The 19549-nt window shown below is 40.0% G+C and overlaps 2 protein-coding genes across 2 annotated transcripts; both read right to left on the reverse strand.

Annotated features, from left to right (window-relative positions):
* Positions 1-14036: 14036 nt before the first annotated feature.
* LOC113132068 (cystatin-F-like) lies at positions 14037-14853 on the reverse strand. Its single transcript, XM_026309877.1, has 3 exons — positions 14512-14853; positions 14317-14424; positions 14037-14168 (listed from the first exon to the last, which is right to left on the reverse strand). The coding sequence occupies exons 1-3, from the start codon at positions 14719-14721 to the stop codon at positions 14076-14078; spliced, it is 411 nt and encodes a 136-aa protein (XP_026165662.1). The 5' UTR covers positions 14722-14853; the 3' UTR covers positions 14037-14075.
* A 3879-nt stretch (positions 14854-18732) lies between these two features.
* LOC113132097 (cystatin-F-like) lies at positions 18733-19549 on the reverse strand. The gene is made up of 3 exons (XM_026309918.1): positions 19208-19549; positions 19013-19120; positions 18733-18864 (listed from the first exon to the last, which is right to left on the reverse strand). Exons 1-3 carry the CDS (start codon positions 19415-19417, stop codon positions 18772-18774), a joined length of 411 nt encoding a protein of 136 aa, XP_026165703.1. The 5' UTR covers positions 19418-19549; the 3' UTR covers positions 18733-18771.

The following is a 19549-nucleotide window of genomic DNA, read 5'->3' on the forward strand; positions in this document are numbered from 1 at the left end:
TGTATATACACACATTTACACATATACTGGGATAACAATGTGGCAAAACTATATATGTAGTATATTAGGTACATTGCGGAGAATTTGTTCATGATTACTGTGTAACAGAACAAAAATACTAATCCCGTACACTGAGGGCTAATACACCAGAGATGTACTGTACGTTTTCAGAGCATAAAAGGAGCCGGTGTTTGTGATGTTTCTTTCGATGCTGACAGCAATGCATCAGGTACTGTTGGCTATTGAACATAAGCCAATCAGTTCCTGATGCAGTATCATCCACATCAGAAAGCTCTTCCTTCATACCAACATCAGTGTGGGGGGTACCAAAAACCTGGATAGTTTACGACATATTTACTGCAGGTCATTCTGCAAAATCTAATGGTGAGAGGAGTAATACAAAAATAACCAAAACTAAAAAACAAGACATTATTATTCTTTTCATCCTACAATAATACAATAGGCAATACTGTACAATACACATCATGGTAAGTCAAGATGGCAGAAGCATCTGGAAAGTGAATTCATGCAAATTCAAAATGGGCATGCATTATGAAAGAGCTGCAAGAGATGAGGCTGCACTTCAAAAGACTGTCGAAAAGAAATTTTTTTAAAAGTGGGAAAGGGGGATGCGAGAGGAGGAAGAGCAGACACAGAGGGTGTCTGTGAAACGTGCTTGTGTAATTGCAGTGACATCTTCATTGAGAGCCCTCCATCTCTTTCCTGCGTGCTCCAAAGGGCGTCGCTGACGCCGGTCGATGGGGAGAGCAGCCGAGGCGCTGTGTTTAGCATAATCCCAGAGGCCATTGTGAGAGCAGCTAGTGAACGACTCACAGTTGCCAGCTGAGATTTCACCAAAACACAGCAGAACACAGGAAGACGGGGATGAGACAGGAAAATCCGAGATGGTGGAGAGACAAGGGTGAGGAAAGGGCTCAGGCAAGAAACAGCAGGGTTGGTGGTGCTAATGAAGAAAATCATGTAAATGTGGCAAATATTACAATCCATCCAATCTAAAGAGGAAGAATTTGTGTGTATAATTGTTTTCCTGAGTTCTGGTAGTAGCAGGATCATATTCTGACGATGGTGGTGGTTATCTGGTGAGTGTACATTTTGCATCAAAGCATCAAACAGGCCAAGTCTAAAACATCTGCCTGTATATTAATAAAAAAAAAAAAAAAACATCTGTGAAACATGTTTTCTTCCAAGTGCACTGCACCTGTTGGCCCTTATTCAGGAGTATAATTCAAAATTCTTCCCCTTTTTCTTCTTTTAACCACTCACTAACTGTTATGACTTGTAGCGGTCATGGCAACGGTTCTTCATTGTGCAATGTCTGTTACCTTAAGCTGAAGTGTGAAATCTTCTTTGATCAAACATTCAGGTAGGCAGACATTTTTAAGCCAACCTTCGGTAAACAATTTGGCCTCTTCCTAACTTGTTTCAGGCAACACTGAGATGGAAAATAAAATTGTGTAGCTCACATGATTGAACTACACATCTTATAGCGTCTGTGGTTTCTAATACAGAGAGATAGAGATGAATTAAACACAAGCATATTAGACAAACTGCAGAATCTCTCCAGGTGATTGTGAGAATATAAAGCACCATCACAGTTGCCTGCAGAGATTACCCAGTCAGCCCACAGATTCTTCACTTTTGCCCCATCTCTCACTCACACACGCTGTTCTGCGGTGGGTACATGGATGTATCTATAAGAGTCAATTGGCAGCAGATGGTTAACACTGATCAGGATGAAGACCAAGCTTAGACCCTAACCACCCCACCCTGCTCCAAAAGGTCCTGTGTTACCATGGTGACAAGGCCACGGCACGTGCCTCCCATTGTTGAGCTGTATCCTCCAGGGTCAGCTGCACATCCAGCTAGAGGTCAGATGTCATCCAGACCCCTCTCTGGGGTCACCACTCATCAGCTTTCTGCTTTGACCCCAACAAACACTGAAACAAATTAAGAGATTGGGGACAAGGGAGAACGAATTGACAACATTAAACATATTTACCCAAAATGCTGCAGGAGCTCATAAAAGTTTAGGATATTCTGAATACAGTATGTTCAGATGTTTAGAGTGCAGATTAGCAGTGTGGTCCCCTGTGGGCAATGAACAGTGTGGTTGAGAATCACTCCTCATGTTACAGTATGTCTCCCTCTTGTGGTAAATTATGATACTTTTCAAATTTTTGAGGACTTGCTACACAACAGCAGAATATGGGGCATCCTCATGGCTCATGGAGTTAATGTCATACTCAGATATTTGTTTACCTGGTGTGATACTGAACAGCCTTTTTTTCCTCTTGAAAGATTTCAGTGCTTTCATGAAATATTCCAGCAAAACGTAAATTTACATGTAATCTGGCCACATATTCATCACAGTCAGGCATACATTTTGCTAAAAAAGCCTCTTGACCTTTATTTTGTTTTTATCAGCTATCACATGTTAAGTGACCAAATCAAGCATATGTCCCAGCATTTTGGAAAGTTTTTGCCAGAGATACCATCTTTTCCGCTGAGTCTGAGTCATGTTGGGATATTCAGGTCATCGAGTTGCAAAGTGTTGCTTGAGCGTTGACAAAAGAAAAATCTTAAGTTTATTAAACGGAACAGGCTGACAGACCACACTTTGTTAGGCAGTGAATGAACAGAGTGGTTTTGACAGGCCTAACCTCTTAAGCTTCGGGTCCCACTGAGCTCGGCACAGCTAGAGCTAAATGCCATCTGTCCCAACATCGTGAGCCCCCTCCCAACCAGTTCCCAACAGTTTACAATACAAATCATTCAATACTGATATTGAAAGAGAAAATAAATATATATCTGATAAAGTCCCTAAATAAAAATTATTAATCTAGTAAGGATCAGTAAACACTAACTTTTCCAGTCAAACAATAGCTATGATTGTAAAACCACAATGTACTTTACAAAAGGAAACACCCCTGGTATATACACTATAGATTATCAGTAAAACTGCTTTTGTTGAAAATAAAGGCTGGTGTGAATGTATTTCTTAATTTAATAACATTTGTAAACTTAAATCAGCTTTTTTTTTTTTTTTTGCTTCTCTCTTTTGGTTCACACCTGTAACCTGGATCTTGGGCATCCACCAACCTTGTTGTATGGTTGAACTACAGAACAGAGCCAGAGAGTTACAGGGAGTGAGAAAAGACGAAAGGAAGGAATAGCCAAGCTGATGCTGGTGACCCCTGAATAGTGTCATTGCCTTATTATCACTACAAATAACAAGCCTTTAGCAAATGACCCAAAAGGGATGATTCTGCAGATGTTTTGGCCTTATGTTGGGAAGGTTGAGAATAGACAACCTATTCAAACAGCAAATTATTTTCTTTCAATTAGTTCCTCACTCGCTATTCTGAACCCAGTTGTGAACAAATTGGTCTACGCTTTAATGACCTCAACATACAGCACTGAACAATGAAATAATATCACCATACTAGTCTCCATCCTTTCACAGTGTCGTCTGCTCCGTTAGCTGTCATCTAATGTTAAGAGCAAAAAATGACCTTTGTGCCCTGTAGCCAATGTGTGTGTTTTAGCTCTTCATTAAGGCCCTGGACCTTCACTCTATGAGCAATTGTCTTCCTCTAACAAAAAGACTGACGCATTGTATCAGCTGGAGGTAAATTTATCAAAGGAGGCCAATACAATAGACAAGGCAGCCCAAATTATGAAACAGATTTGTAAAGGGCCTCCTGGTGAGCCATATTGTGCTGTTTGTTGATGGTCCTATTCGGAGTGAATGACCTGGAGGCAATCAGACAGTTTATAGACTTGTGTGTGTGTGAGTACAAAGAAATACAGATGTGGACTATAATATATAATATATGCGTCTGTAGACTTGACTGCATGTGGAGCATGGTGAGTAGAGCTGTATGAAATAATGTGGGATTGTGTATACGAAGCCAGGCTGAGAAACACAACCTGTAGACCTTTCTGAGGTGCACAATGGCTAAAAACAATTGGACTCTTCATGAACTGATGTGACATGTATTTGTCCCAGCCTTTCTGTCACAGAAGGTCCACTGTAGAGGTGAAACCAAAAAAAATGCATAAAAAAAAGAAAGGGAAGAAGGGATACTAGGATGAGGAGGGGGCTCAATGAGATCCTTGGCAGTGTAAAAAGTATCAAACTGCAACAGTCCAAGCTGCACTGAGGGCAAGTGTCTTCTAGTATGCAACTGTTAGTCATGTCAAATACAGCATAAAGGCAGTAAAGGCAGTAAGTTCCTCTAGTAAAGATGCATATAAAAAAAAAAAAAGTCTGGGTTTTGAACGGTTGGTCAGATAAAAGATTTTTGAAGGCATAATCTTGAACTCTAGAAAACCCAGACATTTTATAAACTAACGGAGAAAACTTATAATCGTTAGTGGCAGCACTATTAATCTTACCTTCACAAAAATGATCTCCTGGTTGTCAAACAAATCATTTAAACTAGATATTTAATTTCATATAAAACACTAATGTGTCCTGTGGAGACCAGTTTTAATTTGCCATTTGTGCGGTGTCAGACAGGCTGCCATTTAGCCTCTGCACTGCAGCCTCACATCAAATGGGCTAGTGGCCCATCAGACTACTGACTGTAGTGGCCATATTTACATCCCATCTTAGTTATTGGATGCATAATTCGTCCACACATCTCTTCACTCTTACATTACGAGCGCACGCACAACCTACTACAATTATAGTTTGATATGCCCCAGTGTATCAGCCACCAGAGTAATTTTCTGCCATTTAAATGTGAATTTATGTCTCGTGTAAATGAGGGGGGAGTCCATTTAGACACATTGGATGACTGGCCTTTTCCCAGGGAGCATTCTGTTATAGGCCCCTGGTCATTTCAAGGTCTCTGTTTACACCTTGATTTAACAGACAGCACTGGCAGTGAACGAGGCCTTGCCATCTATTCAGTAGCTTCTTACCTGGATCGAGTATTATGCAATCTTACAAAAAGTAGCACCTAATATATATATATATATATATATTTTTTTTTTTTAAACAAAACTTACAGGGGGAAGAATTAAACACAAAGCATCTCCTCAAAAATGTAATTGCCCCTATGCTCTAACACATGAACCCTATTTAAAAAAAAAAACAACGATGCACTTAAATGTAATTGCTTCCTGTGGTACTATTACTTTTGATTCATACAAATGCATGGTATAATAATAAAATGTAGCTCTTTACATTTAGCTTGCTATGTAAATTTGAACACTTAGAGTTCACTGAATGTAAAAGCTATTGTTTTTTTGTTTTTTGTTTTTTAAAAATGCTGTGTCATGTTTAATGGACCAAAAAAAAGGTTCCACTAATGAAGTCTTCTTTGTTACTCTCTCAGCTGAAAAAACAAAACAAAACAAAACAGCACACTCCTAACAGTGTGCTAACCTACACTGCATCACTGTATGATTAACCACTGTATGTCTATAAAGGTGCTCACAGGCAGAACAGGAACACACACTTTTAAACCTGCTCACCACAACACAGATAAACAGCTTCAGTCATATCGAGGCTTTTTTTTTTTTTTTTTTTTAAATCAAAATCAGTTTTTTAATAACTACTGAATTATGGGTTCTTGGTAAAGACATTGGTTAAGTTCGCAGTTCCACGAATGGGGCTGGAGGATTATGTCATATTTTGGTAAATGGCATATTTTCAATCCTCAGGATAAAACACTCTAATTAGTGTGTGTTTCACGGGGTCAGTTATTGGCTGTTTTATTGGCCGCATCACAACTTGGCCAGCAGTAATATGTGACCTTTACAAAGAGCATTTCATGACAACCTGGGCACTGCATCACTTAAGGCCCCATCAGAGAGCAGCTTTCTTTCTACATTTATCTGTGAAAGATAAATAAATGTAATGGTCTTAAACACGTATTCCACTGTCAAACAATTCCTTCAATAATTATTTATTTTGATTCTCATTCTACACATTTCTGTCACTAAATAAAATGGAATTATTTTCTAAATAACAGGCTATATACTGCTGAAAGTCAGGGATGTTTTACTCATACGGAATACTTGCCATATGACTAAATTAACTACTGTTGTAGTTCAGGAGATAAGTGTGAAGTGAACCTCTCAGCTGATCAAACTATGTCTGAAAGACAAGACCTTGGCCACATGATCAATTACTTGCTCTTATCAGAACAATAACCAGTCCACCTGCTGCTTATCACACATGCTCTCCAAAACCCTCACAAGTATTGCAAAATGCGTGGAGCCTTCAGCCCACTCTACCTCATCGCTTATCCAAAACCCAAGGCCTTTACACTCTTTTATCAAATACAGCTGGCTTTTGCCCATACCACAGAGCCATAGTTAATTTGGCTTAATACATGTTTAAAAAAATTATTTGAAGCTTGAAATTTTACAAAGTTTGCAAAATTATTTAAAAACAGAATGTGAAAGAATTTTAGATGATAGAGACGAACATGCGTAGAAAGAATATAAATACTGATATTGGTTAAACATGAGGATTTAAAGTTCACTGCAGTTCACATGCAGAGCTCTTTACCAACTGACATCAGGTACATGCAGGGGAACAAGATGCTAAGCAAGCATGAAGTATCTTTGTGGGGCTAATAAATGTGTACAGCAGTTAGAGCTAGTTCATTAACATGCACTATACTCATACTGTGTATGTAAAGGTGGGTGACGACTCTATTCCTAATGTTAGTCAATTAAATCATAAACATTATAGACATTACTATGTGCAAATATCACTGCAACTACAGAATCAAAACCTCTCAGAACCAGGTCATTCCTTATCCAACTGTATATATGAGCCTCAGTTACATCATAAAATTACACCTCTTGTCATGGTTTAACAAGACATGGCACCGCACTGTGTTGTGTCAGTTACGGTGTAGGGTTAAGACAAAGTCCAGGAAAATGCAGTGTTGCAAGTAAAGTGCTGTGTAATTCCAGCCCATAGAAAGGACTTGAGGGACCAGCAAAAGAGCAATGCGGCTTACCGTGCATTTGTGATTGATGGTCTCTGTCTGTGCAATAGCTGACTGAGCAACATGTACATCTCTGTTATTCACACACTTAATAGCATGCACACATCCTATTGTGTGCCCAGTCTGACATAGAGGCATTACTGCCCATATACTGTTCGCAATCTGCACGCAGAGCATTCCTTAAAGTAATACACATCACCATGGTGGCTCATTTGGCGAAGGACTACACTATGTTAACTGCAATCGACCTGAGGTCTGTGACACGTGCTCTTTCATACTCCGCTTTCTCACCATTTTTTTCCTCCTATTACAGTGCACTGTTAAATCAAAAAAATAAAAAGTCTAAAATCTACAGAATGCAAACATACCGCTGTTATACTTTTGTTGATAAAATGGATCAACACCACAGCACACTGTTTAAGTATATTTCCCCAATACTTGATACTGTCACAGCTCTGCTGTCTGTAGCCAAGACATGTCTGGTCTGGCTTTTAGCCAGGATGGGCTGGTCGCCACCACAGCCCCAGCAGCCGAGCAGGCAGGCCTAGCTTAGTGCTGACACATCGCTAACATCAGCCAGGGAGAGGAGACCTCTGGGAGATGCTGAAACATCAGCACAGCACCATTTCAAATTTACAGGGATACACTTGTTCATCTGCAGCAGAATTTAAGAATATGTCACACTAACATTGTGGGATATAATATGGGATATTATTTTAAGAAAATTCCTCAACAAATGTGTATTTTAAAAAGTAACTGCAAGGCTATAATGATATATACCAGCAAAAATTGTGGAAATGTACATAAAAGCCACAATTTCTAATAACTCACATAAAGGCCAATGTAGTTATTCCTATTTTTCTTGACCAGATAAACAAACCCTTTTATTTGGTGGTTTCTGTTTAACGCTTTCTGGTATTAAGATATAGCATGGAAGATAATGGATTGGTACATGGTTTAAATCACTTCAGCATTGAAAATTGTAACCTCTATATCTTAGACACATATGTATATACACATCTCCTGTGTGTGCGTGTGTGTGTGTGTGTGTATACGTACACACACACACACACGTATATATATATATATATATATATATATATACGTGTGTGTGTGTGTGTGTGTGTGTGTGTATATATATATATATATATATATATATATATATATGTATGTATTTTTAAGGAAATTGAAATTGTAAGCAGTGTGACAACTGGTTAAAGTCAATTTACATTAACAATTAGAATGTTACTTAAATGACTGCGTAATGAAGTGGGTTAAAATTACACAAAGTAATGGGTAGTGGTAAAAAAATGATTACATGAAATAGAACAGTACTAAAAATGACACAACCCAGCCTCTTCACCATATTTGCTATTTTCATTCACATTTATATGATCGTAGTGGTTGACATTTTTGCTTAGCAAGCCCTGCAAATGAGATTGGCAGAAATGACCATGTGTCATCAATATGCACAGATATAACCAGGAGCTCCACTGATTGATGATGCAAACCGTCTCCCTATAGCCTTGTTTGTGACCTCCGACTTTTCACCCCTTGAGGGGTTAAACTTATTACCCTTTGACTTGTGTGACCTCTGCTGTGAAAGGAGATAGATTGAAGAATGACCACAGCTTTGGTCCTATTGGCCACTCTCTGAGCAAACTGTGGCCAGAAGGCTGACCATCCAAACCCTAGAGGGATGTGACCCTGGCCCTGCCACACGCTCTGTGGATAATGCTATTACCAGGTCAATACAAGTCAGGAAAAGGGGGGAGAACAAGCCTGCTTTAACCTGAAGGATGAGCAAAAGAAAGGGAAGAGGGCGAAATATTGTGGAAGAACCAATTTGCAGGATGGATTTGGAGGTTGCCCATCAGGTCCTTTTGAACAAATGGTCACCAATTTGATTTGATCTGAACAAAATGTGAGGATTACTGACAATATGAGTAGGGTTACACTGAAAATAGCGCTGAATAATATACATATATATTACTGCAACCTGGCGAGCTAACAAGCAAAAGCGATGAAAGTGAGCCAATTCAAGTTTTATTCACTTAGAAAATTCAGAAAAAATAAAGTCAGACTAAGTCCCAGCAAAATAATACCAACATTTTAGCTTAGTCATCTCACTAAAAACTAAAGTGTCACGGAAGATATGCTAAAAGGTAGAATCACAACAAAAACACAACTTGACATTCTGTTGAATACAGATGCCCAATGAGAATATTTTTTATCATTATATTAAACAGTGATTGTTGCTTTATGTTGTGCCTCCATCTTTAGTATGAGCAGGAGTGGTGTACTGGGTATTTGCCAATACAGCAAGTTACATGCAAGACATGTGCCCCCACACCACATACACACACCCACATGCAAAATACACTGGCACAGACTCCAGTTATAGGATTACTAGCCATTTTTGCTGCCATCTCTTCTTCTCTAATAAAGCATATAAGGTAGTTTTGACTTTTGATTAATTAAGTCTATGTAGAAAAAAAAAAAACTATTATGCAGCATGGTCAGAACTCAACCGAGTAATACATTTTAAACTGTCTTACTGTTCAAAGAATACAGTGCAATTTGAAAACCATTAGACTAAATCTCTCAAAATTCACTCTGTTCTTCTCCAACTTTCACACTTACCATTATCACTATTGCACCCCTCCCCTCAAAAAAAACACAATACTCTATTTGTAATCACAAATATGGTGTAAATGTAATTCTGCTAGATTTGATTGGACTGAGAGCCTACCCAAACATGAGTACGCATATACAGTCTACACAGAGCATACATAATGCGCTTTGTCTCCCTCCATCCTTAAGAGTTGAGCACCAATAAAAATAATAAAATGGAAGTCTAAGTAATGCAACAAGCAGCCAAAGCCATGACCCTTATAAAATTAGTTTTGAAAACGGCATCACAGGATAATAAAATTAAATCGAGCTGAAACACATGTAGCTAACAGAATACACTCGCTAAAGTTGTTAGACCTGCGGCTATAGTAGATCTCATAAACAAGCATACAAGCATGCATTCAGTTTCCCACAACGCACATGTAGTCTTACACAAACACATACATGTTAGCAGCAGAGGCTCACGGATTACTCAGACATGAAGAGAGGAATCTTCGAGTGAAGGAGAAAGCGTAAACCAAATAAAACTGACAAAAAGGATAAATGGCAAAAATGAAACAGAAAAAAAAAAAGAAATAGTACCTTCTAAAGCATCCATGTGATGAGAGAAGGGTGGGACACCTGCAGAATCTTACATGGTCTATCCAGAGCTCTTCAGCGACTGCTCCCTCATGGAGCAGAGTGTGTGTATGAGGCAGAGAGAGTATGTGTGTATGTGTTGGTGGCTCAGGGAGGGGATCCTACCCCTCCTCCTTAGGACTGTGCCTCCTTAACAGGATGGAGGGGTAGGTGGGGCCACTGCAATAAAGCAAACACACACACACACACACACACACACACACACACACATTTTCCTATGGTTATGTCCTCGCTTCTCTCGCTCTTTCCCGCCTCCACACTTCCATCTTTCTGTCTCTTTCCAAGACTTGTTCTCTGCCTCCTTCTCTCGCAGACTTGGTCTCATTCCTCTTGCCTCGTGCTTCCCTCTGAATCTCAGCCTGTCTGCAAGGCTCTTACACTCTACCTTTCATCTCCTATCCCTGCCTACCCCTTGCCCCTATCCCTTCCTCCGACTATATAGTAATATTAACATGCTCTCATTAATCCAGAGAGGGAAGGGACATATGCTGTTTCTGGCTGGTGGTCCACAACCTGCTAAACTCCTGGTGTGTGTGTCCCATTATTCTTTGGTCTCATAATATTACGCTAAGATTAAGTGGAACACTCAGACAAAACAAGATGAGAGGGACAGTAGGAAATAGAGAGGAGTGGTGCTGTGATCAACAGCAGTTAAAGCACACTTTTTTTTTTTTTTTTTTAAACCATTTATAGTTCTTCCTCTGGGTTGCTGTACCACCACCCCTCTTCCTTCGCTCCACTCATCCGGCCACCAAACACAAATCCCATCTGATTTGGGGAGTAGCCATCCCTACATAAATCATTCCCTTATTCCTCTGGCCACACATTACATTGAAAGTATTGATTTTTCTCCCCCCCCCCCCTCCGTCCGCAGCAGTGATTGCAAGGAAACCCTTCACAACAGTCACAAACAGGAAGTGGAAAAACAAACCATGGGTGTGTTTCGACTGACCACAATGGCGGGCTCTGAAGAACTGGACACTGAAGAAGGAGGATCTATGCTGCACATAGCAAAAGAAATTTGAAGAGTGCATGTAAAATACAAAAAAAGAAAAGTAAAACAAAAAGCCACAGTAAAATGTAATAAACAGCTCAAAAATATTTCAGCAGCCATGTCCTCAAAACCTGGAATCAGTACTACAATCGATACTACTATGTACACCTGTTCTTAAATATTTTGATGTAAGTCCACAAAGATTGCACACATACAATAAATAGGTAGACAAAACAAGAGCAAATGAAGTGCTATAGTTTGAAGTGAACCACTGCCTTTAGATTAAAACAGACCATGAGGGAAGCGAGCACCACTGTTTCCATGACAGCACAGCTGAGGATACTTTGAACTCTGACCTTATACTCCTGCCTGTGCTCTGAAGCGATGACCAACCCAAGAGGTCAATCAAAAATAAGGTCAGCAGGGGTCAAATGGTAATGACCCCTCTCTGGTTACGCAACCACACCACATCAACCTTCACCAAGGAGCATCTAAGCATCATTTATCCTAATCAAAGCAGCACACCTTCCAGTAGTACAGGGTGATACACACTCTGTATAATTAAATAGGTCAAAGTCTATGTGATGATGCAGGAAAGATCAAGAGGAAAAACAAAAACTACTGTTACTGATAAAGCATTTACACGTGTTAACTCCTGGTATTAATTTTATCTTAATGAATCAATCAAAATATTCCATTGGAAGAAACATTGTTATAATTGGCCTACAATATTTCATGTTTTACTAAAACTTGGAAGTGAAAACAAGAGCAGTAAGCATGAGGAAAATTAGTGGGTTGTAATTGTACATCTAAATGTTTGCTGAAAACCCTGACAGGAGAGAAGTTTCAGAAAGTGTAATCTTTCCTTGCAGCATTGTTTTTCTTGTACATTGCATTTGCTGGTATGCTGGTTGCTTGTGACGAGTCAGCACAAAATAAAGACAGGTTTGATGAGTGATGTGATCATGACAATAAAATATTGAGAGTCATTAATAATACAGGTGAACCGTCACAACCACTGGAACGAAGTTAAAACAGATCTCTAGAGGATGAGGGGTTGATCTTTAAGAAAAGGATGAGACTCTCTTAGAGTAGAGAAACTGGGTTGGAAGAGAAGGGGGAAAGCCAGATGAAGGGGTGGAGGGACTGATCAGAGGGGTGCCAGACACAAAGAGGCCAGGCCATGGCCGGTGGCACGCGATGGGCAGATTAACCAGCGTTTCCTCCCCTAACTGAAGCATTAGGACACCTGACTGAGTCCCGCCAATGGCAGCCAGCCAAGGATTTGGGGGGGCAAAAAGGAAGGGGGGGCGGGGCAAACTGAAGCTTGCCTTTCAACACTCAGGCTCTTCAACAACACAAAGAGGGGTGGGGTGATATTCATGGGGGGAATAGGGGGTGGCTTGGAGTTGGGAGGGGAGCTACAAGCCTTACCCCTCACCATCTGCTGCCCAGGCTAAGTGAGGACAGGGGTAGGGCCAGAGTGTGGGGTGGGGTATGTAAGCGTGTGCGCAGAAAACACGTGTATCTGCATGCACGCACCTGTTAGTGTGTCAGTGGGTGGGTGGGTGACCAGAATGGCAGATGGACAGGGCATACTACTGGCACCAGAGCTTCAATGTTAGTCATCCCACATTAAGGAATAGCCCCCTCCCCCCACAACCCTAACCCCCACTATCTAATCCACATTGCCAGGCAATTCTTTATGTTTTGCTCAGTTTGATTAAGACATCCATGATTAGAGACATTATGTGCTGGATGAGTGTATGTGTGGGAACTGCTTATCCATGTAGCAGTTGCAGCTGTAATCAAAGCCAAACAGACACAGCTCCTGTTCCCCACACTGCACTAAGGTATATCTCCAACACTGAAAGCACCTTTCATCAGCCACTATACCCAGCTGTTTTCATTTAGTCTCTAAATAGTTGCTTCATTGGCTTGAATAGGAAACACTCCTTTATAACAGACAGGACATCCACAAACATGAATGTTTTTATGACACATCTGATGGACTCTCTAGCCCCTAACCACAACTTCAAGCATCACAACTAAAGGCCTAACCTCCACCCACTCCTAAAACCCAAATCCTAACCTTCACACTAAGTTAAGTGTGAATCTGCAGACAGCCCTCTGGAGTTATGTCAGAAAGTGAGGACCTACCAAAATGTCCTCTTGCAGTTTCTTTAAAAACAAAAAAAAAAAAAAAAAAAAACACTAACTGGTCCTCACACTGTGTGGCCATACAGCACACACGCAGGCACACCCACCACCCCAAACTACTCCCATTTACACATTCATAATAGACAACATTTTCCTGTATGTTTTTGTTCACTTTATTTCCCACTGTTTAAAAAAACAAACAAAAAAAAAAAAACGGGGTCAGACACACAGACAGTCCAGTCTTGCTGAGCAGTAATCTGAAAATGCCTGTAATCCTCGATACAGAGCCCTTCTGGAGGCTGTGGTTATTGTAAGGAGAGGTGTAGCAGCCATGTGTCTGGCCAAGCTTAACACAACCAGAGCTTCACAGCTGCCAGGACACAGATGAGGCAGAGTAAAGCTGGCCTCGTCACTCACTGCAATAATTACGCCGTTTTTCTGCTGTATACAACGCAGAACGAGCGCAGGTCATCGACTGGATTCAACCCAGTTAGAACAAGTGGCAAATCTCTGAGCCAATGAAATCATTGGTTTATGAATATGACAGTCTAAAAATGTGTGCGCTCACAGTACATTAATCAAAGTGACCATCTGAGATGAACACAACACACTGCTCAGTAGCTAATTGTTTATTTGGCAAAAAGAGCGATGCATCAGACTTTTGTTTCGGTACATTTTTTTTCCATAAGCCTGTATCGCGGACCCTCCCAGGGAACTTCAGTAACGGTGAACTGGCACTCCAAGTCCTGAAATAAATAGAAAATTAGTGCGCCCTCTTAACAGGTTTCCACTTCGACAACAACTCACTGACATACAAAAATCACAACTCCCGTTTGTGGCTCTGTGCCACTTCTGGGTACCTTTGTTTTACACCACCTGACATCTTAAACTTGCCTTGCGAGGAGACTGGAAATTACAAGAGGATTTAACAGTCGAGCCGCTTCTCCTGCACGTTGTACGTCCCAGTTGTACTTTCAGGAAGAAGTTCAGACCCGCGACCACCTAAAAGACACACCACGAATTAGAATAGACTAAGCGTTATTCGAGGTTTAACATTATGTGGATTATGAGACCGATATAAACATTTACCTGAACTTTGGCAGATTTTATCCTCACTATTTTGTAGAGAAACGGGTCTCCCAGGTTGCCTCTGTTGAATTCATCCACAGCAAACGATGCTGCCGCCAAAACTTGGGGGCTGTTAACTTGGGCGTCGGTTGGCTGACCGGGCATCGCTCTTGCGGCGGTCTCAACATAACCGACCGAGGCACAAACAAAGATAATAAACCAGACGAACATCTTAAATCCAACAAGTCGCTCTGGAGTAGCAGAGTCCTGGTTGTCGGTCTGAGCTAATCAATGTGCCGTCAAAGCCGCTTAAAATAGGGCATCTAAAAACGCGCACCTGTTTCCCATGTGCTTGTTAATGAACGTCCGAAGTGAAAAACGCCAAAGCGGCCAGAATCTCCTGTGTTGCGCGGCAACCGCGTTGCTAAGGTGCCGTGAAGCTGGTGCTGGTGGTCGAAAACCTGCTAATTTTCATTAATTGATACTGGCTTTACAAAATCAGAAGTAACCTAAACTATTATTTATTATTGATTGAATCATCATCACCAAGCACAGGTGTGACTTCCATCATCAATATTCATCTATAGGCTAATATATTTCATGGTGACAACATTCTGCTCATAAATCAGGACAAGCAAGTAAAGTGTAATTTTTAAAATCTTGTTTCCATGCTGGCACACACACACACACACACACACACACACACACATGCAATAGGCTAATTATATAAAATATAGCTATACAAATGCAAAACAAAATTCATGTCCATGGAGGTTCAGGTCAAGGTGTGACAAGTGATCTGGATAGTCTAAAGGCTGGTTAGTAGTTAGTAGTTAGAAGGGCACTTGTACCAGGCCACCATAAAACAAAGTGTAACTTACAAGCTCATCAAACTTAATGCAATAATTAGTGAAAGCCAAACACTGCACATTAACAGAAGCACACTATGTCGTGGATATGCAGCAGGACTTCAGATGAGAACCATATGAGAGTTCAGACACCCTTCCATTTGAAATTTTGTGTCCAGGCTTGACAATACCTACTGACTCCCTATGCAGCTTGACAGAACCTGAGCAGTTTTCTGACACTTAAAGGTAAACCACAGATACATTTGTATATGCAATTTGTGTTTTTTCTCCTCGCATTTGTACCTGTAACATTAACGAATTGATCACTGCAAAAATCCATCTGCTGTTATTTCATTTTCCCTCTTGAATTTTCAGTGATTGCCAGTGCCTCAAAAGTGAATAATCTTTCATTCTGGATGAGTATCAGACATTTATCAATTCATTTTTACTTGTTTTACTCACTGAATTAAAATGTGTCAAATTAGAATTTGGTTCTCCTGATATCAAGTAGTGAAATCTACTGTGTGGTCTGATGTGTAAGCTCAACATCAGTCTGTCCTGAAAGGATGAGCTCTCTTCCATTGCTCTTCCTGATGTTTCTTAAATGTTTTCCCATTAAGAGGTTTTTGAAAGTGGTAGTAGTAGTTTTAGCTGTAATCAAGGAGTTTTTCCTTATCTACTTTAAAGACCAAGGGTGCTGTAGGCTGTAAACACTGTAAAGCTACTTGAGTCAAAATTATGTTATAATGGGCGATAGAAAAAAATGCCTTGGACAAATTTACCTTCATAGCAGTTCAAAGTATGCAGTTATTTGGATTATGAATTGCTAATGCTTGAATCTATAATGATGAAAAAGGTGTGTTTCCATCCATTCCTTTTAGGGGTTTAAATGATAAATACTGTGTCATCTATAAATGTCATATCATACAGCATTTGCTTTTTGCAATTAAATGTCAGGGAATGTCTTTAGCTCATGTTTGCAGAGTCACACTAATGAGAGGTTCTTGCAGCCAGGGAGCAGTGATCAAGCAAATCAGGAGCATGGTGATGCTAGATGTGCAATGCGACTTAGAATACATGTAGAGAAATCAAAATTAGTGGAAACAAAGCAATAGCAGAATTTAGATTTTGGATTTGCAACACAGTGGAGCGTGGGTGGCACACAGCAAAATTTTCCTTTGGTGGAAAATCAACCTGCATCCATAGGTTTGTTTTCCACTGAAAAGGAAGGAAAGGAGTTCTTTAAAGCCAAATTGGACAGGAGCTGCAACTAGTGATTATTTTCACCATCAATTTTTTTTTCAATGAATCAAATGTTAGAAAGCAGTTTAAAATTCCCATTATAATTTTCTAGACCTCAAGGCACTCTCAATCAATTTCTTGTTTTGTCTGATCAATGATTCAAATCCCAAAGAGGTTCACTTTACTGTCACACTTGACAAAGAGAACCACATCCTAACTTCTGAAAAGCTGAAACAAGATAATGGCTGGCATATTTGCTTGATGAATGACGTAAAATAATGATTGCAGAATAATTTTCGGTTGAATATCTAATCAACGAATTGCAGTGTTTCAACTAATAATTCCTTCCATATTCACATACAGTAGACACATAAACATCCTAAGATAGATTTAAGCCTCTTCTACCCTAAAGAAGCATATAATAAAACATGTTTGCAGCTGAGCTGTTTAAGCTTTTGTTTCCAAACACGAAAACACCCTATGTCATTCTGAACGACATACAAAGGTAAACTGATGCATAATGCAGTTTATCTGGTTAATGCTGCTGCTGTTTGAAAACACTGGGCTTTACTGTATTGTTTTTAATGGCAAAGCGTCATTAATTGTAGGAATAATCTGACACATAATACACAGTATAGCTATATATTTGCAGACACTGTATTTCATATATTATATACTGAAGCCAACTGACATTCAAGGGGAATTTTAGGCTTCTTAACTGAAAACAGACATGAGGGCACATTATATAAAGGGACTGGCAAAAGACAAATTCAAAGGGTCAAAGAAATGCTGTAAACATAGCAAAATGCTTGAGAAAGACTTACTTCAAACTGTAAAATAACTATTTTGGAAGATTTATCTTCTACCAGAACTACACCAAATACAATTTTTTCAATTTAAGCATTTGTGGAAGAACATGAAAATGGATCCCCATAGCAATTTTACTAAGACAGGTACTTATTTACTCTCGTATAGGCTACCACAATACAAAAACACTCAGTTACAAGTAACAGTCTAGCATACATATGTTTATTTAAGCAAAGGTACTATCAGGAGAATGTACTTAAGGTACATAGTTTTCTAATCTTATATCACAGTTTTACTGGACTATTATCATTGATGCTATTAGTATTATGGAACAAATTTTAAGTGCTTCATATAGTAAAGCAGTAAAACATAAGGTTTAAAACATACACCGATCAGTTAGACCACCTGCCCAACACTGCGTACACAGGAGTCAGTGCAGCAGTAGGTTGCCACTTGTGATCACTCTGCAGCTCACGGTGTATCTTCTGCGAATCTGTTTGCTTTCATAGTTCTGTCAGGAAGAGAAACATTTGTCGAGCACTCAGCAAAAAACCTATCAAAAGGAGTGAAAACTGCAGTCATGAGAACAAGTTAGTTATTTTTTAAACATTCTTCCCACTCTGGTTGTCATACAGCCATTGAATATTTCTCTGCATAGAGACAAAGGTACATTATTTCAACATTGCAGTGAGAACTCAAAATGGGATTTTTATTTGAAAAGTATAAAATTTGAAAGCTTAAACAGATTAAGCTCATTAGTGAGCCTTGGACTTCCATGACCCTGTCATCTGTTCATCCTTCCTAAGACAACATTGGGTTGGTACCAACCTCTGCAGACCAGGGGCACACAACAAAAACTGCTCTGACCCAGTCATTTAACTACGACACTTCGGCTCCAGTCAAAGCCACTCAGATCTTTACACCTTCCCGTTTTTCCTGCCTCCAACACATCAACTTTGATGACTTAATGTTCACCTGCTGCTTAATATACCCAACATGCTGGCAGGTGTCACAGTAACAAGAGAATCAGTGTTAGTCACTTTTAGTGGTCATGTTATGGTTGATCGCTAAATTAGAAATGCTAAAGTGCTTCAAAATCTACTTTAGCAGCAATAGAGTTAAATTTACGTACAAAGATTTTTTTTTTTTTTTTTAAACTGCCTCTAACAGAAGCAGAAACGTAACACCACTGCAAATTGTCTACCATGACTAAACAAGGCGCTTCATTTAAGTATTTACGGTAGTTGACAAATTGGAAATGACGTATTAGCGCCACCAGACGACTGGGAGTCGCAGGTACAGTACATTAAGCAGCAGTATTTCTAAAATGAACACAAAACACTGCTCAGTAGCTAATTGTTTATTTGGCAAAAAGAGCGATGCATCAGACTTTTGTTTCGGTACATTTTTTTTCCATAAGCCTGTATCGCGGACCCTCCCAGGGAACTTCAGTAACGGTGAACTGGCACTCCAAGTCCTGAAATAAATAGAAAATTAGTGCGCCCTCTTAACAGGTTTCCACTTCGACAACAACTCACTGACATACAAAAATCACAACTCCCGTTTGTGGCTCTGTGCCACTTCTGGGTACCTTTGTTTTACACCACCTGACATCTTAAACTTGCCTTGCGAGGAGACTGGAAATTACAAGAGGATTTAACAGTCGAGCCGCTTCTCCTGCACGTTGTACGTCCCAGTTGTACTTTCAGGAAGAAGTTCAGACCCGCGACCACCTAAAAGACACACCACGAATTAGAATAGACTAAGCGTTATTCGAGGTTTAACATTATGTGGATTATGAGACCGATATAAACATTTACCTGAACTTTGGCAGATTTTATCCTCACTATTTTGTAGAGAAACGGGTCTCCCAGGTTGCCTCTGTTGAATTCATCCACAGCAAACGATGCTGCCGCCAAAACTTGGGGGCTGTTAACTTGGGCGTCGGTTGGCTGACCGGGCATCGCTCTTGCGGCGGTCTCAACATAACCGACCGAGGCACAAACAAAGATAATAAACCAGACGAACATCTTAAATCCAACAAGTCGCTCTGGAGTAGCAGAGTCCTGGTTGTCGGTCTGAGCTAATCAATGTGCCGTCAAAGCCGCTTAAAATAGGGCATCTAAAAACGCGCACCTGTTTCCCATGTGCTTGTTAATGAA

The sequence above is a fragment of the Mastacembelus armatus genome, chromosome 15 (genome assembly GCF_900324485.2).
Source record: "Mastacembelus armatus chromosome 15, fMasArm1.2, whole genome shotgun sequence".
Lineage (NCBI taxonomy): Eukaryota > Metazoa > Chordata > Actinopteri > Synbranchiformes > Mastacembelidae > Mastacembelus > Mastacembelus armatus.

What these genes read in the sequence shown, in the direction of transcription:
- LOC113132068 (XM_026309877.1), bottom strand. Translation starts at nt 14,721, where the DNA reads ATGTTCGTCTGGTTTATTATCTTTGTTTGTGCCTCGGTCGGTTATGTT. An exon ending in TAAAATCTGCCAAAGTTCAG is followed by an intron (nt 14,425 to 14,511) that starts GTAAATGTTTAT and finishes TGTGTCTTTTAG; the next exon opens with GTGGTCGCGGGTCTGAACTT. An exon ending in ATTTCCAGTCTCCTCGCAAG is followed by an intron (nt 14,169 to 14,316) that starts GCAAGTTTAAGA and finishes TATTTATTTCAG; the next exon opens with GACTTGGAGTGCCAGTTCAC.
- LOC113132097 (XM_026309918.1), bottom strand. Translation starts at nt 19,417, where the DNA reads ATGTTCGTCTGGTTTATTATCTTTGTTTGTGCCTCGGTCGGTTATGTT. An exon ending in TAAAATCTGCCAAAGTTCAG is followed by an intron (nt 19,121 to 19,207) that starts GTAAATGTTTAT and finishes TGTGTCTTTTAG; the next exon opens with GTGGTCGCGGGTCTGAACTT. An exon ending in ATTTCCAGTCTCCTCGCAAG is followed by an intron (nt 18,865 to 19,012) that starts GCAAGTTTAAGA and finishes TATTTATTTCAG; the next exon opens with GACTTGGAGTGCCAGTTCAC.